Source organism: Condylostylus longicornis, unplaced genomic scaffold (genome assembly GCF_029603195.1).
Source record: "Condylostylus longicornis isolate FDR11 unplaced genomic scaffold, ASM2960319v2 ptg000030l, whole genome shotgun sequence".
NCBI lineage: Eukaryota > Metazoa > Arthropoda > Insecta > Diptera > Dolichopodidae > Condylostylus > Condylostylus longicornis.
This window is the reverse complement of record NW_026577999.1, coordinates 8,112,328-8,139,933: the sequence shown is the minus strand read 5'-3', so window position 1 is coordinate 8,139,933 and position 27,606 is coordinate 8,112,328. Positions and strand designations below refer to the sequence as shown.

The window sequence follows — 27,606 nt, the reverse complement described above, 5'->3', positions numbered from 1 at the left end:
TATCATAGATGCGTTTATAATAAATAATATGCCCATACATTCTTTTTTTTAAAGTTTGGCAATCACTGAAATTTAACTAAATGTCACTTTGACAACGTAATTCGACATTGTTTACATAATATATTTTTGTATCCTCATTTTATCGCACTGCAGTTATGGCTTATATGTAGAATTTCCAAATTATAAAGTTTGTAAAATTGAACTAATATTACATACGTATCTAATTTTTTAGTTTTATTTTAAAGATTTGACAAAATTTAATTGCAAAATAAGAGTAAACTTTATTAAATTCAGAAATGTATTTTATAATTAAGCAGTTGGGAAGAAAATCTCATTGAACTTCATACATATTATTCACATTGACTCATGTACATAGGTGCCTACATACAACATAGGGTACATACATAAGTATATTTCGGTATTTGATCGTGTTTTACTAGTAATCTAAATAAACTGAAATGAAAAAGTTTTATTGAAGTCTAACAATAAATATAAGAATTCACTTATTACCCTAATTTTTTAAGGAAAAAAGTTAAAATTAAGTAATTTTAAAACTTAATTTTTTTCTTAAGGCATTAATAGAAAGGTTAAACTTTATATTAGAATTAAAATAAATATGTAATAGACAATTCAATATATTTAGTATGTATTTTCAGATCCAGTAGTGCTTTTTTAAAATTTTTGTGTGCACCTTTTGAATTTTGATTTTGCAAGACATTGATTTATTCCTAAAGAAGATAATGCAAAAATAGGTCTTTTAAGACTTTCATTTTTAGAACAAATTTATCCGAATACAAGTAAGATGCTTTTTTTAAGTTTTGTAAGTGTTGTTCTTGAAATACTCATACTCGATATTACACTCAACGATCTTAACACTTGTAAGAGCCTATATTATATGTACATACCTATCCATATCGATATTTTCCATATAAACATTACATGTACATATTTAAAAATAAATAAAACTTTTGGTAATTTAAAAAAGAAATGTTACTTATGCTCTTCTACGCAACATATTTCGTGCAATACAAACGCTCTTCATCAATGCTTATTTTCTTATGAAATATGTTCAATACATATTACTCAATACAATAATAGATGCATTAAAACAGAAATAAATTATCTTTTTTGAATTAAAAATTGTTTTCTGTATTTTTAAATACATTTTGAAAAAATTTGTTAAAAAATTTGTAATAAAAATTAAAGCTTTTAACCTATGTGTATCCTAATACGTATAAAAATTTACATATCTGAAGCTTATCAAATAAATGACGGACAAATTAATTATCCTTCCGATTGCATAGCTTGCTTCTATAAAATAAACACGGGCAATAGTGGATTTACATACATATATAAGTAGGTCCAAAATTTATAAGTAATTGGATCTGATTGAAACGCTAATGTTAAGAGCTTCACCAAATAAAAAAAATTCTCCGAAAAAATGCTTGATCATGATATTCGACGACGATTTTCACTGTTGCCTTCGGATATTGGTAAAATCTAACGATTTTCACTGTTGCCTTCGGATATTGGCAAAATCTAACGATTTTCACCGTTGCCTTCGAATATTGGCTTTTTATCATATAGTGTACTTTTAATTACATTTTGTTTAATATTTCAAATTATTCAAGTTGTACCTATACAATTAAATTTTTTGGCCTATTACAGTTTGTAGCAATTGTGTGATATTTGCTGTTCTTATACAACAATAATAATAATAAATAAAAATAATTATTTGATTGTAGTGAAAAGAGAATATTTTTGTGAGTAACGAATACAAAGAGTTCATGAAGCATATAAATACGTTTATACACAAGATTTTTCTGAGAAAATCTTCATATTTTTTCAAAAAGAAAATTTTGTACAACCAACATTATTAAAAAATTTTATATTCATTACTTAAAATTTGAAAAAAAAAAATAAAAACACAATGAAGAATAATAAAAATTGAAACAAACACCCACGCATGAAAATGGCCTATGAACATTCGCCAATATAAACATAATACATACTCTTATTTGTACATACAATCACTTTGTTTTTACTATGAAAAATTTTTCTTTCAAGTTGGTATCATTGTATCTATTTAGTACCAATAATTTTTATTTTGTTAAATTGTTAAGACGTTTTTTAATTTTTTGTTTTATAAATATAAATATAAATTATATTGTATAGTAATTCTTTGTTTTCTTTGTTCGAATATATTCAAAAGAATTCATATTTAATGCGAAGCAATCTCAATTTTAATATATTTTAATAAATGAAATGGCTCACGAAGTTGTTGAAGTAGTTAGACGGTGTGAAGAAGCTAAAGAAACTTTTATATTAGGTAAATAAAAAAAAAAATATTAATTAATATGTAAAAACTAAACGTTTTTTAAATTAATTATTTTTTTTAAATAATTATAAATAATTGGAAATTTAAAAAAAAAAAAAATACCTGAATAATAAAATATAAGTGAAGTGCGTTTAAAAAAATTAATTTAACAATCAAGAAAATTTTGAGACTAAAATGTTTTAAATTTATTATAATTCAATTTGAAATAATTATATACTAAGGTTTTCTATTAATAATAATTCAAGGATTTCGAAAATATGTGTATATGTACATAATAATATTTTTTGAGTGGAAATTCCCTAGAAACATTTTATGTATTCATTCGAAAAATATAATTAATTTCGAGAAAGAAGGGATTAAAAAAAATATTTATAAAAACTTCAATATATGATTGAAAAGTGAATTAAAAGTGAAAAGTATTAAGTGCCATTAATATCAATTCGAAATGGGTTCGAAAATAAGAAATTACAATCAAAAATCAAAGTTCAATGAAAGTACAATCAAAGTTGAAAATGTATAATATATGAGTATTATACGCATATTTCGCAATGAAATTAAGAAAATACTATAAAAAATATTTTATGATCTAGCAAAATGCTTTTTGGGAAATAATCTGATTTAACCTCAATTCCAGATATTTTTTTTTGTCTGAAATACAAAAAAATTAATTCAATATTTCAAATATTTATAATCTAATAATAATGTGTAATTAAAAGGGTTTCTTTTATTTAATATTATTTTATTTCATTATTTATTATTTACCGGGTTGTCATGAGTTTATGCGCATTATTGACAATGACATAGAAAAAAAAAATAAAAATATTTTTCAATGTCGTTTTTCTTTTTCTTCTGAATCTATTTTTATAAAATACTAATAGTTTTTGTTATGTTTTTATTTTAGATCTTTCAAAATGTAAACTCACGCAAGTACCAGATGCTGTTTATCATCTGATGAAAAATACACCACTTATAAAATGTGATCTTAGCGGAAATGTGATAAAAATAATTAGTGCAAAATTTTCGATGAAATTTAATTTACTTGCCGGTAATGTACAATTTTCATATTTTGCACATAAATAGTGTATTATTTTATTAATAGAAATAGAATAAGGATATTAAAGATCAAAATTCATATTTCATTTTATATTGCGGAAAAATTTATTATAATAATGATTTTGTTTTCTTTATTTTAGAAATAAATTTATCAAGGAATGAAATAGCAAGATTACCAGACGAATTGGAAAGTTTAGAATCTTTATCAATATTAAATATATCACATAACTCGTTTATAACGTTTCCAACAGTTGTATTTAAAGTTCCTAAATTAAAAACATTAATAGCTAATGATAATGCAATAGTAGGTAAGCTTTGTCAATATGTAAATCTGTTTAAGAATTTATATTACTGTTCTGTAAGTGGATAGGTATACAATTGTAGAATTGGCTGCTTTTATTTTCCATTTCATATTTTTATTTGTAAATCTTTTAGCTCTGCAAATTACGTTTCAGTTTTACGTTATTCTTCATAGCTCTAAGTAAAGTTCTAAATTTGTTTATCGTTATTTTATTTTTGAAATTGCGTTCTTAATAAGTATAAATTGGGCCATTTATTTAATGGTATAAATAAATTACGATGTCTACAAAATTACGCGTCAATTTAAAATACTATTCTTCCTGGAAAAACACTATAATTTGAAATAAGAATATTTCAATATGTTTATATAAATAATTCGGGAACCATCTAGTTTTTAATTTTGTTTTAAATTTTATTATAAGTTTTATTAGCCATGCATGTTATGTGCTTATAGCATATGTGTATGAAATTTGGGAAGTTTGCCACTCTTGACATTACTTAAACTAATTTTTACATTAAATGAGATTAAATAAATAAATTTAAAATTATTAATATAGAATTAAAAAAAATAAAATCAATTTCAATTACTCATTTCAGAGGTGGATACAGATGAAATAGACATAAACAAAACTTTGGAGTTTATAGATTTAAGAAACAATCCATTTAGCAGGGGTTGCTTGAAAAGATTAAAGAATTGTGCGGATGGTCATCGTATGGTTTTAGTGTCAGAGCACAAAGAGGACGATGATTGGTAGCATAATAAGAATTTATTCATTTTAAATTTAAATATTAATAAGATAAATATTTATTAATTAATATTTTTGTACAGTTTTTAATTTTAATTTTGTATTATTTATTAAAATGTGTAGTTACTCTTTTCTTTTTGATTTTTTTTTTTAAGTTGTGTGTAAAATTTTACTTGATGCTTTAAAAAATATGTTATTAAAAGCATTTGAAATTATTAATTTTTTGTATATGTATTCATAATTTTTATAGAAAGAAAGTGAATATTATATTTTTATGGTCATTTAATATTTCAAAAAAATTGAAATATTAAATAAAATTGAAATATTAATTGACCATAAAAAATATTTTTATGGTCAATTAATATTAAAAAAACAACAAGCAATCTTTATTTTGTATAAAATAATGAAAAACTATTTATGTTAAATATGGATAATAAAACAAACTTTAATAAGATGAATTTATCACATTGTTCCTCTATCTTTGTTTTTATCAGAAGATCTTAGACCAATAAATATAACTCCATCATTCGAAAACATTTTAGAATAAGTTGTTTACTTACTATTGAAAATTATTTAAATGAAAACAATACCATAGAGAATTTTAATTAAAAAATTGGAGATGTAGGGTGTTTGTGATAATGAGCTGAACTTTTTCAAAAATTGTCTCAAATGTATTTAGAAAACGAAATACAAAAAATCATTTATTTTTCAAAGTTGTAAATAATTAACAAATGTTTAATAATTTAGACTAATATTTTAATTCTAATACAAGTCCTCTCTATTAATTGCAATTGTATTTTTTGATTAATTTATAATTTTGCATAAGTTTAGGAGAAACCTTGAAGTGATAATTTTGAAAACAATTATACAAACAAACATAAAGCAAAATTTATTGAGAAGAAATTTTGTAAACAGACGGACTTGCAAAAGTGTTTTGAACTTTTGTTTTTTTGTAATTAAATTCAAAAATTAATAAGTAAGTATTATTATTTAGCAAGTCTGCAGCTATAGAATTCATAATTTTTCAATGAAAGACTTCGTGAAAAAACGATTTTTTTTTTTAATTTACCTCATTTTCACCTTATTGTTCTTGAAAATGTCTTAAGAAATTCATGATTTATGTTTGCAGATCATGTTATTATATATTTTGAAACATAACTCGAGGGGAATGTAAATTAAATAGGAAAAATTAAAAATTTTAGCATATGTATCTCACTTTTATAAAAAAAGACGACATAATTTTATATAAAATAATTATATTAGTTTTTATTAGAAAAATTAGCATATTTATGTACGTATACTATAAGAAACTATAATTACGAATACATTAATTTATTATATATATAATACATAGTATGTTTTATACGTATATGTCATAAAATTCATTTAGAAATGATGGCATTTATTAAATCACTATACGCTTTAAATTAAATATTTACAACATAAACTTTTTTTTTATTTATTATCATTTTTTATATCTTAATTTAATTAATTATTATTAATGAATTTGGAAATAATATGGAAATATAATGTGGCTGATCTACATAAATTAATACACAAACAAATTACATAACGTGTATATTATATTTATAGGAATACATAAATTAAATTAAAATATTATAAGTGAAGCTGTTAAAACAAATGAATATTAGCGAAAATAAAATAAATGTGGAATAAAAATTATTTTTTGACATTGAATTTGATAAGCTTCCGTAGTAGCGATATTCCTCTTCTGGGAAATATTCTTTTATGTGGCCTGTTTTGTTCATCATCCAGTAGAATGCTTGCATATTACCTTGACGTTTTAATTCTTCACCAACATGTTCACGGATTTTTGCATTATAAATATTTAACCAACGCCGCTAAAAAGTAAATTTTTGGGAAATTTGTTTAATGAAAATTTTATTATAAAATATTTTTATTACTTCTTCAGGACTTAACATTCTTCTATCAATTAATTTAGCTTCATATGGAACTAAAGTTATTTGTTCGAAACTTAAAAATTGAACACCTGATGGATGTGATTTTCCGGTGTTAATTACTTCAAGTACATTTCCAAGTCTAACACCATATTCACTTTTTTTGTACATGCCCGGCTCTAAAATATTTTTAAAAATTTTAAATTTAATATTATGTAATAGTTTTAATTTTGGTATAATGGAGTAATTTTACAATATATATTACAATTACCATTTGAGAAAAAGTAACCCTCTTTAAAAAGAAATTTATCTTTTGCATCATAAGACACATCGATTGGAGCTGTTAAGAAAATAAAATTTTTAAATAAACGTAAACATTCCAATTAAAAGTAAAGTCGAATTTACATTCTTTAACTGCAGAATATGATCCAATACCATGTCCTGTTGCATGTGGATAATCATTCATTGATGACCAAACTGGACTTCTAGCTAAAGTATCAATTTCTCCTGGTCTTAAATTAGATGGAAATTTTAAATTTGCAATTCTTATAATACCAAGTAAAACACTGGTATAAGTTTTTTTTTGTTCCATAGTTGGGGTACCAAAATGGAAGGTTCGTGATACATCTGTTGTACCTTCTAAATATTGGCCACCTGATTCAATTATTAATAAACTATCATCTTTCACTTCAATATCAGTTGCATTGCTTTGAATATAATGTGGTATAGAACCATGTTGTCCATATGCTACAACAGTTTCTTGTGATAAGCCCATTGAAGATTTTTGTGCCAAGCGTGATGTTTCAATTTCTTGTTTAATTTTTAATTCCGTCCATTTTTCAACTGCAAACTGAAAACATAAAAAGGTGTAATTATAAAGACAATAGAATTTTTTTACATACACATGTACATAATTAAAAAATTATATGGTATGTTAAATTACCCTTTCTTCAAGCATGCTCATAGCCTCACACATAGCAGCACCATCTCTTATATGAGCAATTCTCATTTGTTCTCTTTCAATAGCATTTTTTTCAGCTTTCATAAATATTACTGGAGAAATTCTCTCAACAACTGAATCCCTAGGTATTGCAGTAAATAATGCTTCAGATGCTCCTAAAATAAAGGAAAAAAAATGAATTGTCGAACACTTGTCAATGTTTTAAGATAACCTTTATCAAATACACATGGTGCAGGCATTAACACTTTTCTCCAAACTTGGCTGTAAGTTCTTAAGTCACGCCATATCTGATTGTAATCTTTGATTCTAATAAAAATTTTGAAATTATAAGTGTAGTAAATAAATATTAAATATTTGAATTTATTAATTTAAATATATTGCTTACTTAACACATTGTGTGTTGTAACATCCTTCAGCTTCTTTCAAATGTAAAGAGATTCCAAGTGAAACTTTTGATCGATCTGTGTAAAAGAATATATCATATCTGGTGACAACAAGGTAAGCCTATAATAATGTACATATATTTGTTTTCAAATACGATATTAATTTGATATTTATGTAATTTTATACTTTAACAACTGGTGTGTATGGTATATCTCGTCCACGAATATTTAACAGATAAGCTATTTCGGTCAATGAATTTAATACAATTGCATCACAATCTAACACATCCAATTCTTTCCGTAATGTTTCAATTTTATTTATCCATTTCTCACCAGCATATTTTCTTTCATGTACTTTTACGGTAACATCAACAGCCGGTGGTCTTTTATCACCCCATACTATATCTACTAAATTTTTATTTACTTTAACTAAATTAATTAAAGCATCATTATCTAATTTTGTTTTCCATTCTGTCCATAAGGAATGTGGTACAATATGAGGATCAGCTCCAACTTTTGCATCCACTGGTAAATTAACCTTTAATATATTTAAGAATATGTTTTTTTTTTAAAATGAAATATATATCATTGTGAATTTATTGATAAAAACTAACTTTAAACCATTCTATAATTGAAACTGGCCCATTGAGATCAAATAATTCCCAGTCGCATGTTACTTCACTATTTGCTTGTACAAGATATTTATCTTCTGTCCATAATGCTGCTTTATGAACTGTTATAGCTAAAAAAGCTATTGGTCCAGTAAAACCTGTTAAATATTCAACTCTTCTATCTCGATCAGCAACACGTTCATTTAAATGTTCATCATATGATGGTAAAAGGTATCCTACAAGGAGCAATATTATATATTACGGTAATAAGAATATTGATATTTAGTAGAATATCGTTTTTAGTAAAAATTCTAAATTAAAATAAATACCTAAAACTCATATAATTATACTTTTGCATACCATCTATTTCAGGTCCTTCTACTGATGCTCTTATAAGCATATGTTCTCTTAACAAATGAAGTCGTTTTCTGTGTTCACTGATTGGTTGAAACTAAATGAAATATTTTTTTTTTGTAATTTTGCTTTTCTTTAATATAATTTTTAATCTTACTAACAAGTTGTCCTCTTCTATATGAACATGTTTCTCTATAAAATCCTTGCAAGTTCGCTTGAATCGTTACTAAAATAGTCGTAACTGAAATTAATAATAAAAAATTTTTTAACATTCTATATTAATCTTAAAATAAAATATTTTGGTGAAATTATTTGCAACTTTTTAAATTAATTAAGACGACCTATAAAAATCTATATTCAAAGATGAGTTTCTATGACAACAAAATAATTTTAAATATATATATATATATATATATATATATATAAAAATAATATATTTAAACATAAATTTAAAATAATATTGAATTCTTAAGTTGGGAAAATGTGTTGAAATTTTTATAATATGAAAAATTTCTGTTTTATTCTAGCTATCTTCAGTGTGTTTTACAAATCATATTTAAGGTATGGAGCATTACTACGAGAAATTTTTCGCCTAATTTTATAAATATCTATATACATTTTGTATATAAACTTGTAAATTGTAACTTGTAACTTGCAATACTGCAAATTTAATCATATCATTCTCGTTCTAGATATTGAATATACAAAAATATAGTTATATAATAAAAAATTCTCAGCATATATTTTAGGTATTACAGCAATATTTTATTACTGTAAGTGAATATGTTTATTGCAGAAGCAGTCATATTAATTAACATAGAAATGTTTTGTTTGGTATGTACACATGAACAATCTAACAAAGTCTGTTGAAAACATAGTCATAAAATCTAGCTTCATTTCTATATCACAAATCAGCTATTTATATCATAATACAGAATAAATATGTATTCAATATGGAGGCAGAAATGTTGCCAATTTTGTAATAATGCTTTTCGGCTACAAAAATTGAACCCAGTTTTTTTTTTCATTGCCATACTATTACATAATATTGAAAATTTTTACGGGATTTATTTAATAATATTTTCTTTAATAATAAATTTGATGAAGTGAGTCAAATGGAAATTTTAAAAAATTCAAGAAACTTTTATTTAGTATGACGCATTAACGGACTTAAGTTATGATAAATTAAAGCAATTACATACTTACATAAGAATATCGTAAATAGTAGTTTTCCACTATTTATACTTTTGTGTTCACTTAAATTTAATAAATTCATTTTTTAATTTTTTTTTTATTAATTTTATAAATTTTTGTTAAATTTATTTTTTTTTAAATAAAAATTTTGGTATAGGCACCTTTTTTTTATTTATACATTAAAATTTTACAACTAAAATAAAAAAAAAAGAATTAAATTTCGATTAGAAATTTTTATTTTTTTTAGAATAAATTCCTGTACTGATCAATAGAGTATCTTTATTTTATTAATAAATTCAATGCGTGCTAATTGTATAACCAAATATACTGTAACAAAATACGCGAGTGTGTAGAACTTTTAAAATGATATTTTAAAGTAAAATAAAAAAAAAATATATTTTTTTAGAAAAATAAAAGTTACTCTAAAAAGTATTGAATTCTAAATTTAGTCTTGAATCGAATTACAATAATCGACTATACAATTATTATTATATTAAATTTCAAGGGTAGTAATATTATGTAATCGGTATATGTTATAAGATTTTTGCAATATCACAAAAATTCTTATTGTAGTTGTGTATATTCTTATAATACGCACCGTTATTAAACAATAGAAAAATGTTCTTTTTATTTTTTCTTCTTTATTTTTTTAATTTTAATGTTCTTTTTTTTTGATTGTATAAATTTTTAATAGTCATATTATATAACATTATAGACATTTCCTTTTCCGTTTCTTTAATCAAATCATGTATACAAAGGTATATGGGTAAATATATATAATTATAATAAAATTGTTATATATAATTATAGTAAACAAACCATATTTGTAGATTTTAATATACAATTAAAATTTGCACATAAATAATTAAAATGTCCCTCTATATTTGATTTGAAAAGAATATCACTTTGGTTATGGTTTACATAACCATCTACTAAAGAGTAAATAGTATATATGTAGTAAATATGAATATATGTATATTGTATAAAGCGTAGGTGTATGATATACACACCTATTATTTCTTTTAAATTCATTCATTAATTTACAAATATGATTGTTGTATTTCTTTTAAGATTTTAAAATGAAAACAAAAAAAAAACAAAAACAAATTGTACATTCTTATCTGTTATGATTTTTAGTACATTTTGTGTTCTAACTTTTTGTTTAAACATAACTTGCATATACATACATATGTAAATATTATATAAATACTGTTATTGTTATGTATTCTTATAAAAAAAAAATTGAATTCAAAAATTACGATCTTTTGTATTTATTTAAAAAATAAAACAAGAAAATGTGTTATGTGGTCTTCACTTTCAAAATATTTTTACAAATTATATTTTGTGTAAACAAAAATAGAGCAAAGGGTTGTTCAATATGAATTTTTACAGCAACATATGTATACCTTATTTTGAATGTGATTTTAATACCATAAAATTTAAAAATCAATAATATGTAAATGGAATTGACGAAGTATCGAATTCTAAATCAAATGCCGCATATTATATACCGAACTAATATGTATACATTTAAAATCAAATTTAATTAGACAAGCCACGGCACGAAAATGCATATTTACGCTGTTTGTAAAGTTAACAAGTATGTTATAAGTTTTTCTCAAACTGTAAAATTTTTGAAGATCAGCTTTTATTTTCTATAAATTATAGTCGCCAACAATATTAAGAATAAATAAATTGCTATCAGAGATAGTGCATTATATACGAAATTTTTAGGAAGACTAATGAAATTTGATGCTTTCTAAGCTGTTATATTCACACAAATCAATATAAAAATTGTTGGATTCGGTTTCTTTTAATATTTTCAAACTATAAGTTTTGCTGTCAAATTAAAAGCTGAAATTAAATATGTGGCTTCTATACAAGACAAAATTTCAAAAAGAAATTTCAGAAACCTTATTTTGGCTACCCGTCAAGAAAGGCTACCCCTCAAAAAGAGTATTAATTTTAATTTTTTCTTAATTTTTTTTAATTATTTTTCTTAATTTTTTTTAGTACTCTGTAGTCTTGTTTAACACTTATTGCATAACCAGTTAAGGCAGATATATATTTGCACCTATATAATACAAACTTCATACTTTGTTGATGTATATACATATATATTTACATATTATGTAGCCTAAACATTTATACAACAAACAAATTATTTGTTTTTATAATGCGATAGAAATATAGTGCTAATGAAAATCAATTTGGACTAGATCAGTAATAATTTATGTATAGACAATCTTTACACTTAGTATTTACGTTTTAGTATTTAGCGATTATAATTACAATTAAAATTTATTCAGTTTTATAGTCTTATACAATTTACGGTATAAAAGAAAATATTCTTGATATATGATGATTCAAGTATGTATGTGTATATGTTTTCCAAAACCTTTGTGCCATATGATACATAAATACATAATTTCAGTTAATTCGAAAATCCAAATAAAGAAAACAATTAATTTATGCTTGAAACCATAATTAAATCTATATGAAGAAGTATAATAGGTAATAATTCATAGCATTTTTATTTTCTATTGAATCATAATTTTTTCATGATAATAAAAAAAATATTTGTAGACGCCTTTTTTGTTCTGACAACTTTTCCTTAATTAAATTATTATTTACAGCTTATTTTATGCAATTTTTTAATATGTGTGTAGAACATATAAATTAAGATGTGCAAACGTTCTTTCAATTTATAAATATAGTATAAAATAATTAATATTTAATTAAAATGTCAAATAAGTTTAAGATCAAAACGTTAAATAAATTTGTCATTCATGACGCTTTCTGATTTTTTTCGTTCTACATATGTTCTTTTCTTCACTCTATTGGAGTGTTCATAAAATTTTTTGTTGTTATTTTTCATTTCTGAAAGAAATTCATTCATTCATTTTGAATTAATAATTTGATATTAATTTGTTACGTAATTTAAATAATGTCTTGCAGTACTTCGGGTATGTTTATTTAAAAAACCTTTAGTTCAAATCATCCCACAAAATTTATTAAATTTAATATTTGGTGTAAAGTTTGCTTATGTAAAAACCTCCAATCAGATCTTCATTCAACGATTATTTGTACACTTTATGATTTTAGTCAGGGTGCTATTATGTTATTTTTGAGACATTGTGACTTCTGAAACAGAACCATTTTTAAATTTTTCAACACTACAGTTTTGTTGCCAAGTAAAAATTTACTCATTCAGTTTATTTGAAACACATACATAAACGTTATAGTGTCAAAATTGTCAAAATTGAATAGTATTAATTTTTAAATGTGAATTATGGAATGTAATGCTCCCATTATTTTTTGATTCACATACTAGTAGCAGACGCGGCAAGTGCGAGATAATCTATTGCAATAACGGCACAAATTTTGCACACTAATATGAAAGAGTACTGTGCAAGTAAGTATGATATAAAAAGAACGGCATGTATTATAAATTTTTTACTGTCAGAAAGTGTAAAAACCAAAATATTTTTGTGTTAATGCAAGGTATGTATTTTATGTAATTCATTGCATATATTCTCACAATCATACTTAATTCATATTAAATACTTACATAAAAATACGTACCCATATGTAGGTACATACATCAATTCTTACATTGATTACAAAATAAATGTTAACTTTTAAGCTCACATTTGATTTATTCAATTATTTCAAAAAATCAACCATTGAGATTAATCGGATGTCATTAAAAGATATCGTGATATTACATCTTATGAACTACTTATGAGAATAAATTAATATGCTAATTGGCATTTGTGTACAATAAAATTCAATGAATGCATTTTTGTTGTTTTAATACAGAAGTCATTCAGAACAAAGAGAATTTTAAATTATTTTTATATATACGTAGTTATTGTAAAATTTATAGTTTAATTGATTTATATAATATGTGTATATATTATGTATGTATATAATTTGATTTAACTTATATACATTTGTTTGTGTATTTATATATTCATAAATAAATCAATCTGTAATGAAAAAAAGCCAGTACAATACGAGTTTTAAGGCGTCAAAACTTGTGCTCAATAATTCCAATACTTAATATAATTGTATTTGAAAGAGCTTCCGTGGCGTTTACAGAATATTTGTACCTGTTAATGTTAACAAGCTTTTTCTTTTAACGTTAAATTAAATATTAAATATACTATTTTATTATACTTGTATAATACTTAATAGAAATTCTATATTACATATATATATGTATACGAGATGTACTTAATTCTAAAATCTAAAATTAATCATTAGCATACCGCTTATTTAATAAGTTTAGCTTACAGACTTATAAGTCATGATATAACAATTAATTAAAAAATATTTTATTGATATTGAATTTTTATATATAATTAAATAAAGTTCTTTATATTTACATACAAACAATATATTGATTGAAAATCAGTTTGAATCGAAATAAGAATTTCTATGAATAATAAAATTCATAAATTCTTATATGATGTGACGCGAATCTACTACTTTCAGTTTGCTTAATGTTTGTAATTAATTCAATTACTTGTAAAAAAATAATTAAGGAGTGATAATTTGTCGGTATTTTCTTTGATAAAATATAAAAACAATGTTACCATATATATATAGTTCAAGTATAGTTTTGCAATAACAATTTGTTTTTGGAAAGATTATTTTTAATTTAATAAAAAAAATATCATATTGATTTTTATATTCCAATAAGAGGAAAAGAATGTAATTAAATTATAACTTGATTTTGTATAAATTTTTGTTCTGAAAGAAAATTAAATCTAACTTTAAATCTGCAATTGCGATACAAAATGTTATGTCAATCAAATTCAACAATTAATTAAATATAACAGTATTTAGCATAAGTAATTGCTAAGTATGAGTATAATACTTAGTTGCATAAGTAAGGAAATAATTAAAAAAAATTATTCCAATTTCAAAATAAAGTAATCTCACAACCGTACACATAAGTATAGAGAAAATATTAAAAGTAGACCTAATATACTTTAAGTGTGATGTTTTGTTCAAGCCTGCATCTGTAAAACCACCAGTATACGAGTAATTCGGAACTTCTTCAAAATTTTAAAAATTGAAATATAATTAAATATAACTTGTCAAAATTGTCACTTTTTAAGTACGCGTATTACATAATACTTCACAGAGTTACCAATATGATACAGTTACATGTATGCGGAGCATATTGTATTATATTATTTATTGAAATGTAATCATAAATTATAAATAACACATTATATCATAATTCCTATTATGTATTCTATGTATTTAAAATATAACAATTATAGTTTAATTATATTTTATTATATATTTTACATAAACATATGTTCAATATTATATTAATAGTTGGTATAAATGTTATAACACATTCAATTATTATTGTTAAAATTTTAATTTCTATATTTCATGAACATAATTTAACAATTTATTGTCTTAAGTGTGCATAAGTAATCATTAATAGATGTTTATAAACGCACATAAATGATTAAATACCAAATTTGTTTTATGAAAACAATTAAAATTGAACCGCTATAATAATATACAATGAGTGGACTAAAAAATAAGGGTAAATTTTTGTTTAACATAAATATGACATATTAAGTGTGTATAATATAGCGAAAGTGCTCAATGACATTATTGTAATAGTATATTTTCATATGACACCTTTGAAAAATTCAATTTATGTGTATGTGTATACACTTTGATTCAAGAAATAAAAATTTGTAAACATGTAATTGAATAATATGTTAAATAAAACCCAGAATTCGAATTTTCTTATGATATACATTAGAAAAACAAAAATTATTATTGAAGTTTATACATTGACAGCGGTTTGAAAAATTACATTTATTGTACGAGTATAAGCATGTATGTATACCTGTACAGTTTTCAGAATTACATATTTACATTCTAAATAATACATAGATCTATATTATCAAATTCACTAATTATGTTTCACATAGATATTCTTATTATAAATCGTATCTGTCTATAAATATTAAAATGTCAACACCTATAGATTTTATGTGCATATATAAATTTATTATGATGATTATGATAATGATAAATTATTTACTATGGCAACATTTTTACGATTCGGAAAACATTGTTTTCTCATTATACTAAAAAACAATAAAAACATATACTCTTTTAACATAATAATATAAAAATTAAATAGATGTGTTTTAATTTATAAATGTCAGAAAATAATTTCATACAAAATTTATGTGATATGTATATAATGTGAAGGTGTATTTTATAAAATATTTTTGTATATCGTTTTGTGGTTGAATGTCATTTATGTATACTGTGTAGTCCTACATATGATCATGTTATATTGAATCGAACTAACTATTATGATAATAAATTGCGTGTATAACACTGTACAATATAGTAAAAATAAAAACAATTTCTAAAAAGAAAAAAAATTGGAAAACAAATTTTTGAAAAGAAATCATCAAAAAAATTCAAAAATATGATTTCATTTATTATCAATTTTATAAGAAAATAAAAATAATAGAAAAAAAAAGAGAAAATTGAAATCACGACAAGGAAAATTAGAGGAAAATAGCAAACAAATTGAATTTATTACTTTTGTATTTTATTTAAAATTTCAAAATAATTTAATAATATATACGTTCTAAAAATTCTTTTTCGAAAATTCATAATTATATTCTTGTATATATACTCATAATAACCTACTGAATGAAACATTTCTATAAATAAAATATTATATTTAAATATACTCGTATATAATTAAGAAGTAGATCATTGTTATGAGTTTTTAAAATGACAAATTTATTAATTGTTGAGTCATAAAAATATTATAATAGAGAACTATAGTCCAAAATGTTTTCCAAAAATTAAAAAGAACAAAATAAATATTTAAATATTATGTATTTTAAAATACATTTTGTATTATCACAAAAAATATTAGTAAAACATTTTAAGATTTTTTTTATTTTGAAATTTTCTTTTTAAATTTTTAATACGTTTGTACTATTTCAAGAAAAAGATCAATCGATTTTCGAATTTATAATATATTTTGAGAAATTATTTTAATATTGATTAATTTTTAAAAAAATATGAACGGAATTAAATAATGTCGGAAATATAATGCCAGGAAAACGGCAAATATTGTATATAACAAAAAATTGTGATAATTGGGGCTGTGGTGTAGGATACGAATGAATCAACAGAGTTTTAAGTGTTTTCAACCAAATAAAATTTTATTTGTTTCCTATATTTAATAATGAGTAAATTATTTTAAAGAGAATTATACTTATATTAAAAAATTTCTTAAAATTCGTAAGTCAAATTTTCCAAATAATCCAAATATACATATATATATATACGCCCTCAAACATATAAGCACAGTATTAAAATTTTAAATTCAAAATTTTATTTATTTTTCTAAAAAAAAATGTTCATATCGCTTTTCTTAATTATTCTAAGAAATAATTTTTGTGTTCATTTTCACTTTAAATTTAAAAAAATTTCATGAAAGTTTTAGATATGCACATAATATGTACATATATATATATGTACATACGATACGTGTATCGGTGTATGTGTATTTAATCGTGTCATTTTCATCTTTGAATCAAAGTTAATTCTCATTTAAATTATATTTATTTATTAAAAGTGTTCTATTAATCTAATTCTGTTATTAGGAAATTCTTAATTAATTAAACAAAAATGATAACAATTTGCAAGTCTCGAACGCCCTGTGTTCATAATTTTTATGTTATGTATACATACTTTAGTATTGTATTCATACTTATATTATTTTAATTTTTATGTAATATTGGATTTATCTTAAGTTTCATAAACTAATCATCTTTGAAAAAAAAAATTAACTTTAGAAACTGTACTATAGTGTCAAGTGTGTAAGTATATTATTATATTGCATTGATAATTCTGCCTGCATAGGCATCCATATAATAAACATAGATTTAATGAATCGTAATTGTACCATAAGAAATAAGAGAAACTATCAAAGGTTGATTACAAAATTTTTAATATGAAATATATTGTAATAAAAAATGCAAATAATTGAAAATGGATATTGTAAAATAACCAATGCGTTATAATTGAAATTGCATATATTTTATATCCACAGTATATTTTGCATATTTGTTCTGCAATTTATTTAGATTTACAATATACTTAATTGCGATTCCTATATCATTTAGTATAGTTATTAAATATCATTTAAAAATGAAGAATATATTATTTTTCATCTTAGCATTTTAAAATATTTAAGTATTTATTAAAATTATGTATACATCATATTTAAATACAATGTACATTATGTTGAAAATCTTATGAAAATCTGAACTCATTTAATATGAAAATTTATAGACTATTTACATTATGCGTCTTACATATATAAATATGTGTAAAATATATGCTAAGTAATTATAGGCCATGTCATAATTTATGTGGTATTCGTGGTTGAAATTTAAACAATAATATTGTATTGTTTGCTCTATTTGTATTTAAATGTTTATAATTCAAATATAATGAAATTTTATCATTTAAGAATAAAAATAAAATTTATTGTATTTAAATCGTTTTTAAAAATTTTTGTTTCTGTACTTTGAAGTATCATAAGTGGTATAAATTAAGTATAATTAAGTATATCATTAATTACTTTGTTAGAAAATCTTCTATACCTCTTCTTTTTTGTTATAAAACGCAATATGGGTTGTAAAACATACATATGTGTAAAACATTACATAGGCTTCGATAAAAGAAACCGTCCCGCTTTGTAAATGTAACAATGACATATTAAGGACGCAATTATGCAGATTACAAGAGGGGGGAAGATTGTTTTTTCTCTATGATTCCCTTTTAAAATAAACAAGAAATTAAATTAAATATTAATGAAAAATATACAATTTTTTTTTTCAAAAAATATAAGAAAACATGCGAGGTAAATTAATATTGTTGTTGTTTTTCGAATCAATAACGATGATTAAATAAAATGTAATAAAAAATTCAATATATTTTTAATAAATTTTTATTATAAAAATGTTGTTGATCAGTGACGGCATATTTAAGCATAATATTACACCTCTAAATAATCTTAAAAGCAAGAATCTCTTAGTATATTTGTACTTTACATAATTTTATACTAGCTACGTTGCTTCATTGAATTTTTTTATAAGTATTTTTTTTAAAAGCTTTTGTTGAAAAGTCAATTGAAAATTTAATTACTCTGTTCCCTTCATAAGCTTAATGTTATGACATTTCGTTTTAACACTTTAAATAAATCGGTTTTTGAGATTACTTTCTTTAGTGACCATATTGTACATATATAATAAGAGAGGTACTGCAATTGCTACAAATTTTACATGCTAAGTTCACAGCAAAAAATCTGAACCGTGTTAGAGACAAGCAGAAACAAATATTTTCAGCCTTTTATAAGTATGTCAAACCGTTGGTTTCTTTGTATTCTTTAATTATATGTGGACAAGATTAATTATTCGAGTATGTCAGGCTACTGGAACTGATCTTAACAGCAAGTTCATTTAACATTTTTGAACGAACCAGTACAGTTTTTGAGGAAATCGAATCCCAGTAAGTGGACCTTTACTATACAGAATAATTTCCCACTTTTGAAGATATGTTAAGAAGAATTATCTCGATCTTGATATAAAATATATTAATACAGGGCATTACAACATAATATAAATTTTAATGTGCTATAAAATATATGGGACTAATAATGTATACTTGGTTCTCATAGAAATATCAACTTTACATATTGTGATTCTATACAAAAATCAAAATACTACTCGTAGTATCTTATATAATGTGTATATAGGCACAATTGCGATTAAAGGAGAAAAAATTATGAAGTAACAACTGCTTGACATATTTTGTATATCCTATACAGAAAACTTTTTTTGGCTCTTTAAATTTTTTCCTAAAGAATATTTTTTTCAGTATGCTTAAAAAATATACAAAAAAAAATTTCTTTGAGTTATGAGTTTTTTTTTTGTTTTCTATGCTATAAAAAAAAATGTTGACTTTGTAAGCTAACTGAATTTCAATGGGATAAAAGTGTTGATGGTAATGAAATGTTTTCAATCAACATAATTTTTTGTTTTTGTTATTTGAACTTGTTTTACACCTTCTATGCATCAGGTGCAAAATATTACACTTTAAAATAATTTTTATTTTTAAGGACAAATATTATGGTGGTGACTTTGGTAACAAAAAAAAAATTATAGCTCTTCTAATTAAGAAAATAAAAAAAAAATCATTTTTAACTTTGCTATGGTTGGTTTTACCCACTGTTGGTTTTTCAATTTTCGCCCGTTTTATTTGCAATAAAATCCGAGTGCATTATGTATGTAACTAGGTAGAATATGTACACAAAAGTAATTAACTTAGAAATTCAAGGATTTGCATTTTTTTTAAAAACAAAAAAAAAAAAATTTTCCCTTATTTTAATTTAATTTCCTTTGACTTTAGAACAAATTCGTCGAAATTTATAGGGGAAATATGCAATTATTTGCAATATTTATTTTTGAGCGATAAAATTAATGAGCGTAAATATTGCAATTTCAAATAATTTTTTTTTAATTAAGAAAACTTGTATTAAAAGCTAAATTTTATATATTATGAGTTATAGAGTTAGCTATTATATGATTTTATTATAATAAAATGGATTCACGTAATAAAATTATGTACACGTTATAATGTTTATAATATGATGTTATAATAAATTATTTGAAATAAAGTATAGATCTACATGTACATATGTATGTATTGTATATGTATATAAAAGTCTTGCAGATTTAAATTAGAATTGATATTTTAGATTTGTAAATTTAATTTAGAAATAATTTTTTTATATGAAATTTAATATTTTAAAGAAAAAAAAAATCGATATATTGCATTATACAAACATGTATGTATTAATAAATTTAAATATACATTATATATATATGTAGGTTTATTGTATATATAAGTATAAATGCATCAATGCATCGTAGAAAAATTATAATTTTTAATAATCACAGTAGAACCATGAAAGTTTTTTTTTTGTTATTTCATAATATATTAATATTCAGAATATACATATAAGTCTTTAAGTAATTGGTATAACAATATAAATTCAATAGGAATATTAGATTTGAAAATTTAAATTGTTAATATTATAATAATTAATGTGTTATCTTTCTAAATATTATGAAACCATATAAATATAATACGAGTATGTCAATACAGGCGGTATACAAAACCAGGTTTTGATTAAGTTCTAACCTAAATATTTGTATAAGTGCTTATGCGTATATTTGCGTACACACAAGATTAATGTTTTAATATTTCTATAGCATAATCCCGCAGATTGACGATATATGTACAAAAAAAAATACCTCAATTTTTATGTTTTTCGATTATATATATATATTTGGTCAAACATTTGGCAATTTATGATCAGTAAATAAAATAAAAAAAAAATCAATTGAAAATTATTATTAACAGTTTTTTATGTTTCATGTAGATTTTTTTATTATTTGCTAAGAGGTTGTACTGTTATTGAAAATATTCTTTATTATATTTAAAATTTTTAAAGAAAATTTGACAATATTCAAAATTTACAGAAAAAGAAAAGTGTTATGTATTTTTTTTTTAAATGACAATTTAAGAATTAATCTTCTTCTGATGATGATTTTTTTTTGTGGTTAACTAAGCAATTAATTTATTTAAAAAATATTTTTTATTTTATTATTATTTTTCACAAAATTTTAAAATAATAAATTATCGTTATAATCTTATTTGTTTTTCCTTATAAATTTTATTTTCTTATATTATTATTCAACTTTAATTTTATTTTTAAATAGAAAAATTTACAAATTTTTTGTTTAGTTTAATATTATATAGAGAAAATATATGTATGTTAGATTTTAATATGCCTTGAGAATTTATTGACAGTATCGTTCAAAACTTATTTTATATGTGCCTAACTATGATATTCACTTATACTGGTTAAAGTTCTGATTCAGTTTTTTTTTGGCTTTATTAAGCTAAAACAATAAATTTAACTATAAAACCGACTGCTTGTCAGTGTATTTATTTGATGTTACATTGTATGAAGAAATATTTGTTTACCGTTAAGAAATTTTCATTTCATTTGCTAATTTGAACTACATATGTATGTTGTTTGTGTGGTCTTTTAGGTGGAATTTTTTGGGCACAACATGTAAATTTTACTAAATTTGAAAGTTTTTAGCAATATCATTAGAATAAAGTTTAGGCAAAATTTAAAATTTATTTCGAAAATTTGAAACAACCAAATAGTTGCAAATGTTTTATTTTGATGGCTGGCAAAATTTTAATATAATTCGAATTTCAAATTTTTGTGGTGTTTAATCATTTTTTTTTCACTACTTAACCCATGGGAGGAGTAAGAGGTTGGTGTTTGTGATATCGTAGATAATTATGCCCTAGTTTCCTACGCCATTCGATTTTTAACTAGGGTGATTACTAGTCTAGCCTGCCGTAGTTTCTTCATTATATTAAATATTTACGGTTATCATACAATGGTATAGAATAGGCACTTAAGTTTTGAACAATATTGTATAATTGGTAAATAAAATAAATTTAATTTAAAATATTTTAAAACAAAATCTCATATTATTTTATTTACACATTTATCTCTTGCTATTGTTTTTTTTTTTTTATTTTAAATAAAATATTTTTAAAATAATTTCCAAAAATTTATTTTGCTATTGTCACTTTAAAATATACAAGGATGTCTTTCTTTTTTTCTGTGTTTTGCTTGTATTTTTTGAGAACTTCCCAAAATGTGATGTCATTAATTTTTTTCTTTTTTATTTATTGCTTTTATTTATTTTTTTAATTTTAATTTTCAATTTGTTTTAGCACGTTATCCATTTATTATATCATAAAATTTTTTGCATGTATTTGCAAAAAAAAAAATTTTTTTTATACCTAATTTAATAGTAAAAAAATATTTTTTTTTTATTTTAATTTTAATACTTCTTTTAATAAAATATTTATAATTTATTTTTTTTTCTAAAAAAAATTGATTTCAATTTTTTCTTTTGTTTTAAAATTATAATTAAAACATTTATGTTATGTATATGTTTGTATGTATGTACAAAATTTCGAATTTTCTATGCGAAAATAATAATCATCAAAATAAAATAAATAAAATATAGAGTAAAGAATTCTCAAATTTTACATAACTTTAAAAAACAACAAATGAAAAATTTAATTTAATCGCGTCGCGCCTTTTCATATGAAATTTCGAATTAGAACTGAAATAAATGCGGGAATCAAAAAGTTTTTTTTTTCAAAAAATAAAATAAAAAAAAAAGTAAAAAATAAATAAATAAAAGAAAAATTAATAAAAACAAAGAGAATAAAAGATAAAAAGAAAAAATACATAGTGTGGAAAAGTTCATTTGATCTAGTAATCTATAAGATACGAGTAGCTCTCTGATATTCTTTTTGAAAATTACTCTATAATATTTTTTACATTGAAATTTAAAAACGATCTCCTATTGCACTCTAATCCACAGTTTCCCTAAATTTCCCTAAATTTTTTCGGTTTACATACGCAATTCTATTGTTTTTCAATTTTAAATTAGTTTTCGGCTATACATCCAAACATATGGTTTTTTTCACATGCAGTTTGCAAACATATAGATACAATTTTTTCGATTATGGGTAATATTTTTGGCAGATATTGAAGAGTTATCAACTATAACCCACTTGTGTTACTGTGCTACTCTTTCATACGTAAATATTTTTACCAACAAAAAATGTGTTTTTGGCTCTCTATTATACTCTCTCCTCTTTATTTTTATTCCATAAGAACTTACAACTGATTATAGCTCCAAAATAAAGTGCAGACTTTGCACTAACCAAAGAGAAGAACGGTTTCCGTTGTTAATACAGAAAAATAGCAGAGCAGCAAAATTAACTGTTCAATATTTTGCATATAATGTCACATAGAAACAGTTAACGTCAAAAAAAAAAAACGCTAGCGATAATATAGGAATTAAGGCTATTTTACTACCGCCGGTTAAATTCGCAGCGATAATTTCGCTTTATATTGAGCCGTCTCAAAATACGTCTGTTCTATACGAATCGTCACAAATAATCGCTTTTGTTCTGTTTTCACCTTAAGAATTATAAGAGAGCGACGTGTAGATTTACTCTCCATTTCTTTTACTTGTATTATGAATTTCGTACCGATACTTTATAAGTAGAATTTTCTTGACGTAATGTGAGTATAATAATGTGATTTTTTAAAATAAAAAAATAAACTTATATTTTCCAATAAGTTTTACAAACAAATGCATAAATATTTTTTATATAATACCTATACGAATGTGTACATATAAGTACATACATAGATTGTACATAGTTTTAAATAATATAATAATAATATTTTTTTTTTAGAAATTATATTATTATGTATTTAAAAACTTTTTATATATGTACTTATGTAAAAGATTTGTGATTTGTATTGCAATGAAAACTATAGAAAATAATAAGAAAAATTTAAAGAAAAATGAAATAAAAATTCTTTTGGCTATAGTAAAAAGTAAAGCTCTCCACATCATTATTAATATATTAATATACATAGGTACATACAAACATATATCATATAAAAGCCTACTTAAAGCAAGAGAACTCAAAATAATAATGAGGGAAAAAAGAAATGATAAGTAACAAATTTTATAACAAATAATTTATTTGTTTGCGCAATAAAAATTTGAATAAAAGCAAATGCGGAATGTTTTAAGCTCATATAATGACCACTTTGACGAAACACCTTTAAACATTTGTTTGTATATAAAATGTTTTTCTGTTTTTTTTATTCAAATAATTTTTTTTTTGGTATATCTTTATGTTATTTTCAATATTTGATTATATTTTTAATGAGTTGCTCCACCAGCATAAGTGTATACACAGAAACTACTTAAGTGTTCGTTTTCTGTTTTTAACAAATTTGAAAAAATTTTGTATAGTTTTCTTTTTCTTTAAATTGTTTTCCTCTTTGTTTAATAGGAGTACAGTAATTATAGTAAACAAAGTAGTGTAAGAATAAGTGAAGTAATTGCTACATAGAATTTTATTTTTATTACCTATTTCCATTTAGTGTCGTAATAACTCTTTATATTAAATAAGTAAGACCATACTTATGAAACAATTCAAAATTTTAATTGAAAAACTTTTGTAACTTTGATACATTAAATTAATATTTTTGATTCTTGATCAACGAATTATAAATTTTTAAAACTAGTGCAAAATAAGAAACGTTTTGTCACTATCAAGCTACATAATTAATTAGAGTGGATTTAAAGAGTTTCGATATGGTAATTTTATTTTAATTTGGAAACGCAAAGAACGCTTAATTACGATCAATTATGCTATAAAAATCAATAATGTCAATTAGTTTAATGATTTTCTGTTTTGCGTTTTGAAGCTATTCTGCTTCATCGTTAATTTGATGTTAGTTTTGTTTTCAAATTTGAAGTAGGAGTTTTCACAGATTTCATAAACGTAAATCGTATTACTTTAATTAGTATTTTACATCATAATTTCTATTCATGCTTAACTTTATATAAGCGTGCTATTAAGGTGAGTACACGAATTAATAACATCAAGCCTGGAAAAGTTAAAACAGCTGTAAATACTGTATTGGTCTTCGTTTGTTACTTGGTTACTTTGTTGAGCATATCCAGAGCAATGATGCACCAGCTAAGACATCACTTTAAATGAGAGGTCTTTAAAGACGAATCTTGTTTCCGAAATAATACACATAATTCCTGCTCTCGTGATATACTCATGATCACGCAATCCAATAGCGCTAATCTCCGTTAGAAATATTGCTGAGAGTGTACGCGTGTAAGAAGATCACTTGTCTTGAAATTTGTTTCCTTCCTTTCTAATTCTTAACTGGTTTTTTGTGCCACAAAATTTTTTATTTTTATATTATTTGATTTGGAAGGCTCTTTTTGTTTGAGTTTCTATATGCATATAAAATGAAGTCTTTTCTTGGAGAACCCTCATCGGAGCCGTTGAGCACGTTCGGAGCCATTGAGCAAACTGGTATAATATGTATGTTCATACATTCTTCAATGAATGCCCATTTAAATATTAAATATTCTGTTGAAAAGAAATTTGAGCATCTTTAATGTTACATGTTAGCCATAACAGATCAATGATTGCGTTTTATTTATAATGAACTTGAAAAACATAAAATTTACGAAAAGTTAATATTGGGTGTAATTTACGGGTATGTTTGAATTTTTGAAGTCTACTGTGAAGATTAATTTGAAATACTAAATAACTGATTGCATCTAAGTCAAAATTTTTAAAATTATATTAGCACAAAAGAAAGGCACCCATTATTATTGGAAAATTTACTGTACTACAAATTAACTAAGGATGGAGCTTTAATTTCGAAATAGCACTTCATTATCATTAACCTATTTTCAAAAATTAAAATTTTTATTAAAAAATTAAGATCTTTTATTTACGCATTTATAATAATAAAAAAAAAACAATTAAATGTTTCAATATTTAGATTTAATTTTATTATTCTATTTAAATTTTTATTATAGAATTTCAAGGGCAAGAACAGTATAATATTCAAGTAAATAAATAAATAGTTTTAAAATTAAAGGAAAAATAATGATAATTTCTTAAAATAATTTGAAAATTTCAATTTCTTTTAGATATTTTCAATGGATATTTAATTTACTTGAATAATTGATTTTTAAAAGAATAATTTTCCAAAACAACAACATATTAACCCTAACGTGTTAGTAAATATTTTAGATTTTTACAGTATGAGAGTTGTTAAGGTATATTAGAAAAGTTTTAATTGATATTTTGTGATATATTGGAAGAATATACGGTTAATATTCAATATTTCAAAAAAAAAGTGTAATTGTGCTTAAGTTTGAAAATATAAATTTAATTAAAAAAAATTCATTAATCATTGACCGCCGAAATTTTGTTTTTTTAGTTCAGATATATAATGTTTGACTTTGACGTGTCGAGAAGTGGTCACTTAAGTCATTTAATTCATAAATGTGGTAATGATAGTTTTTCCAAATTCATAATGTAAGGAATGGACTTTGAGCAGCTGAATGCACAATTTTAATTAAAAATTGTGATTTTTTTTTAATTTTTTATTTAACATTTAATTTATTTTATCATTAAGTGCAGGTTAAGAAAATTAAACTTGCTTTGAAGAAAAAAAAACATTTTAAAAAAGATTTTCTTTTTCTACATTTACGTCACGCCCATAAAATACAATATACATTTACAATAAACAATTAAATGATTTATGTACTAAAAATATAAACAAAATATATATGTATATACAATAAATATATAAGTAATTATCAAGAGCGAAAATAATTAATTTGTTATTAGCGTATAATATTGTGTGTACATGTAATTAGAAAAGCACATGTATGGAATATTGCTAATGTGGGCTTTACTGTAAGCTTGAACTTGAATTTAAAACAAAAAATGCTTTTTTTATTTCTTTATTTTTTTTTTCTTTTACCTAGTTTTAATGTATAAATTAAAAATATTTCGAATAAAAATTTTTTTCTACATTTCTCTATTTAGTGTTTTTTATTGCGTTACATAAAAATTATATGTGGGTTATTATGTAAGTATGCCAATTTGCTAGTATTATTGAATTTGTAAAATAAAAAATCTTC

General features: G+C 22.6%; 2 protein-coding genes across 5 annotated transcripts; one reads left to right on the top strand and one right to left on the bottom strand.

The window, feature by feature from the left end:
* Positions 1–2,193: 2,193 nt before the first annotated feature.
* On the top strand, positions 2,194–4,570 carry LOC129607936 (leucine-rich repeat-containing protein 20). Its single transcript, XM_055519203.1, has 4 exons — positions 2,194–2,329; positions 3,240–3,383; positions 3,532–3,699; positions 4,289–4,570. Exons 1-4 carry the CDS (start codon positions 2,266–2,268, stop codon positions 4,444–4,446), a joined length of 534 nt encoding a protein of 177 aa, XP_055375178.1. The 5' UTR covers positions 2,194–2,265; the 3' UTR covers positions 4,447–4,570.
* Positions 4,571–5,597: 1,027 nt separating this feature from the next.
* On the bottom strand, positions 5,598–23,166 carry LOC129607849 (xaa-Pro aminopeptidase 2). 4 transcript variants are annotated; one of them, XM_055519065.1, is made up of 13 exons: positions 23,099–23,166; positions 9,872–10,052; positions 8,827–8,906; positions 8,672–8,762; positions 8,315–8,547; positions 7,888–8,238; positions 7,703–7,821; positions 7,529–7,623; positions 7,300–7,472; positions 6,762–7,206; positions 6,628–6,696; positions 6,363–6,535; positions 5,598–6,299 (listed from the first exon to the last, which is right to left on the bottom strand). In XM_055519065.1, the coding sequence occupies exons 2-13, from the start codon at positions 9,939–9,941 to the stop codon at positions 6,042–6,044; spliced, it is 2,157 nt and encodes a 718-aa protein (XP_055375040.1). In that variant the 5' UTR covers positions 9,942–10,052; positions 23,099–23,166; the 3' UTR covers positions 5,598–6,041. The 4 variants fall into 4 exon arrangements, with proteins under 4 accessions (XP_055375040.1, XP_055375039.1, XP_055375041.1 ...); XM_055519064.1 differs by having other exon boundaries at positions 22,841–23,154; XM_055519066.1 differs by lacking the exon at positions 23,099–23,166 and adding an exon at positions 22,536–22,786.
* Between the last annotated feature and the right edge of the window lie 4,440 nt (positions 23,167–27,606).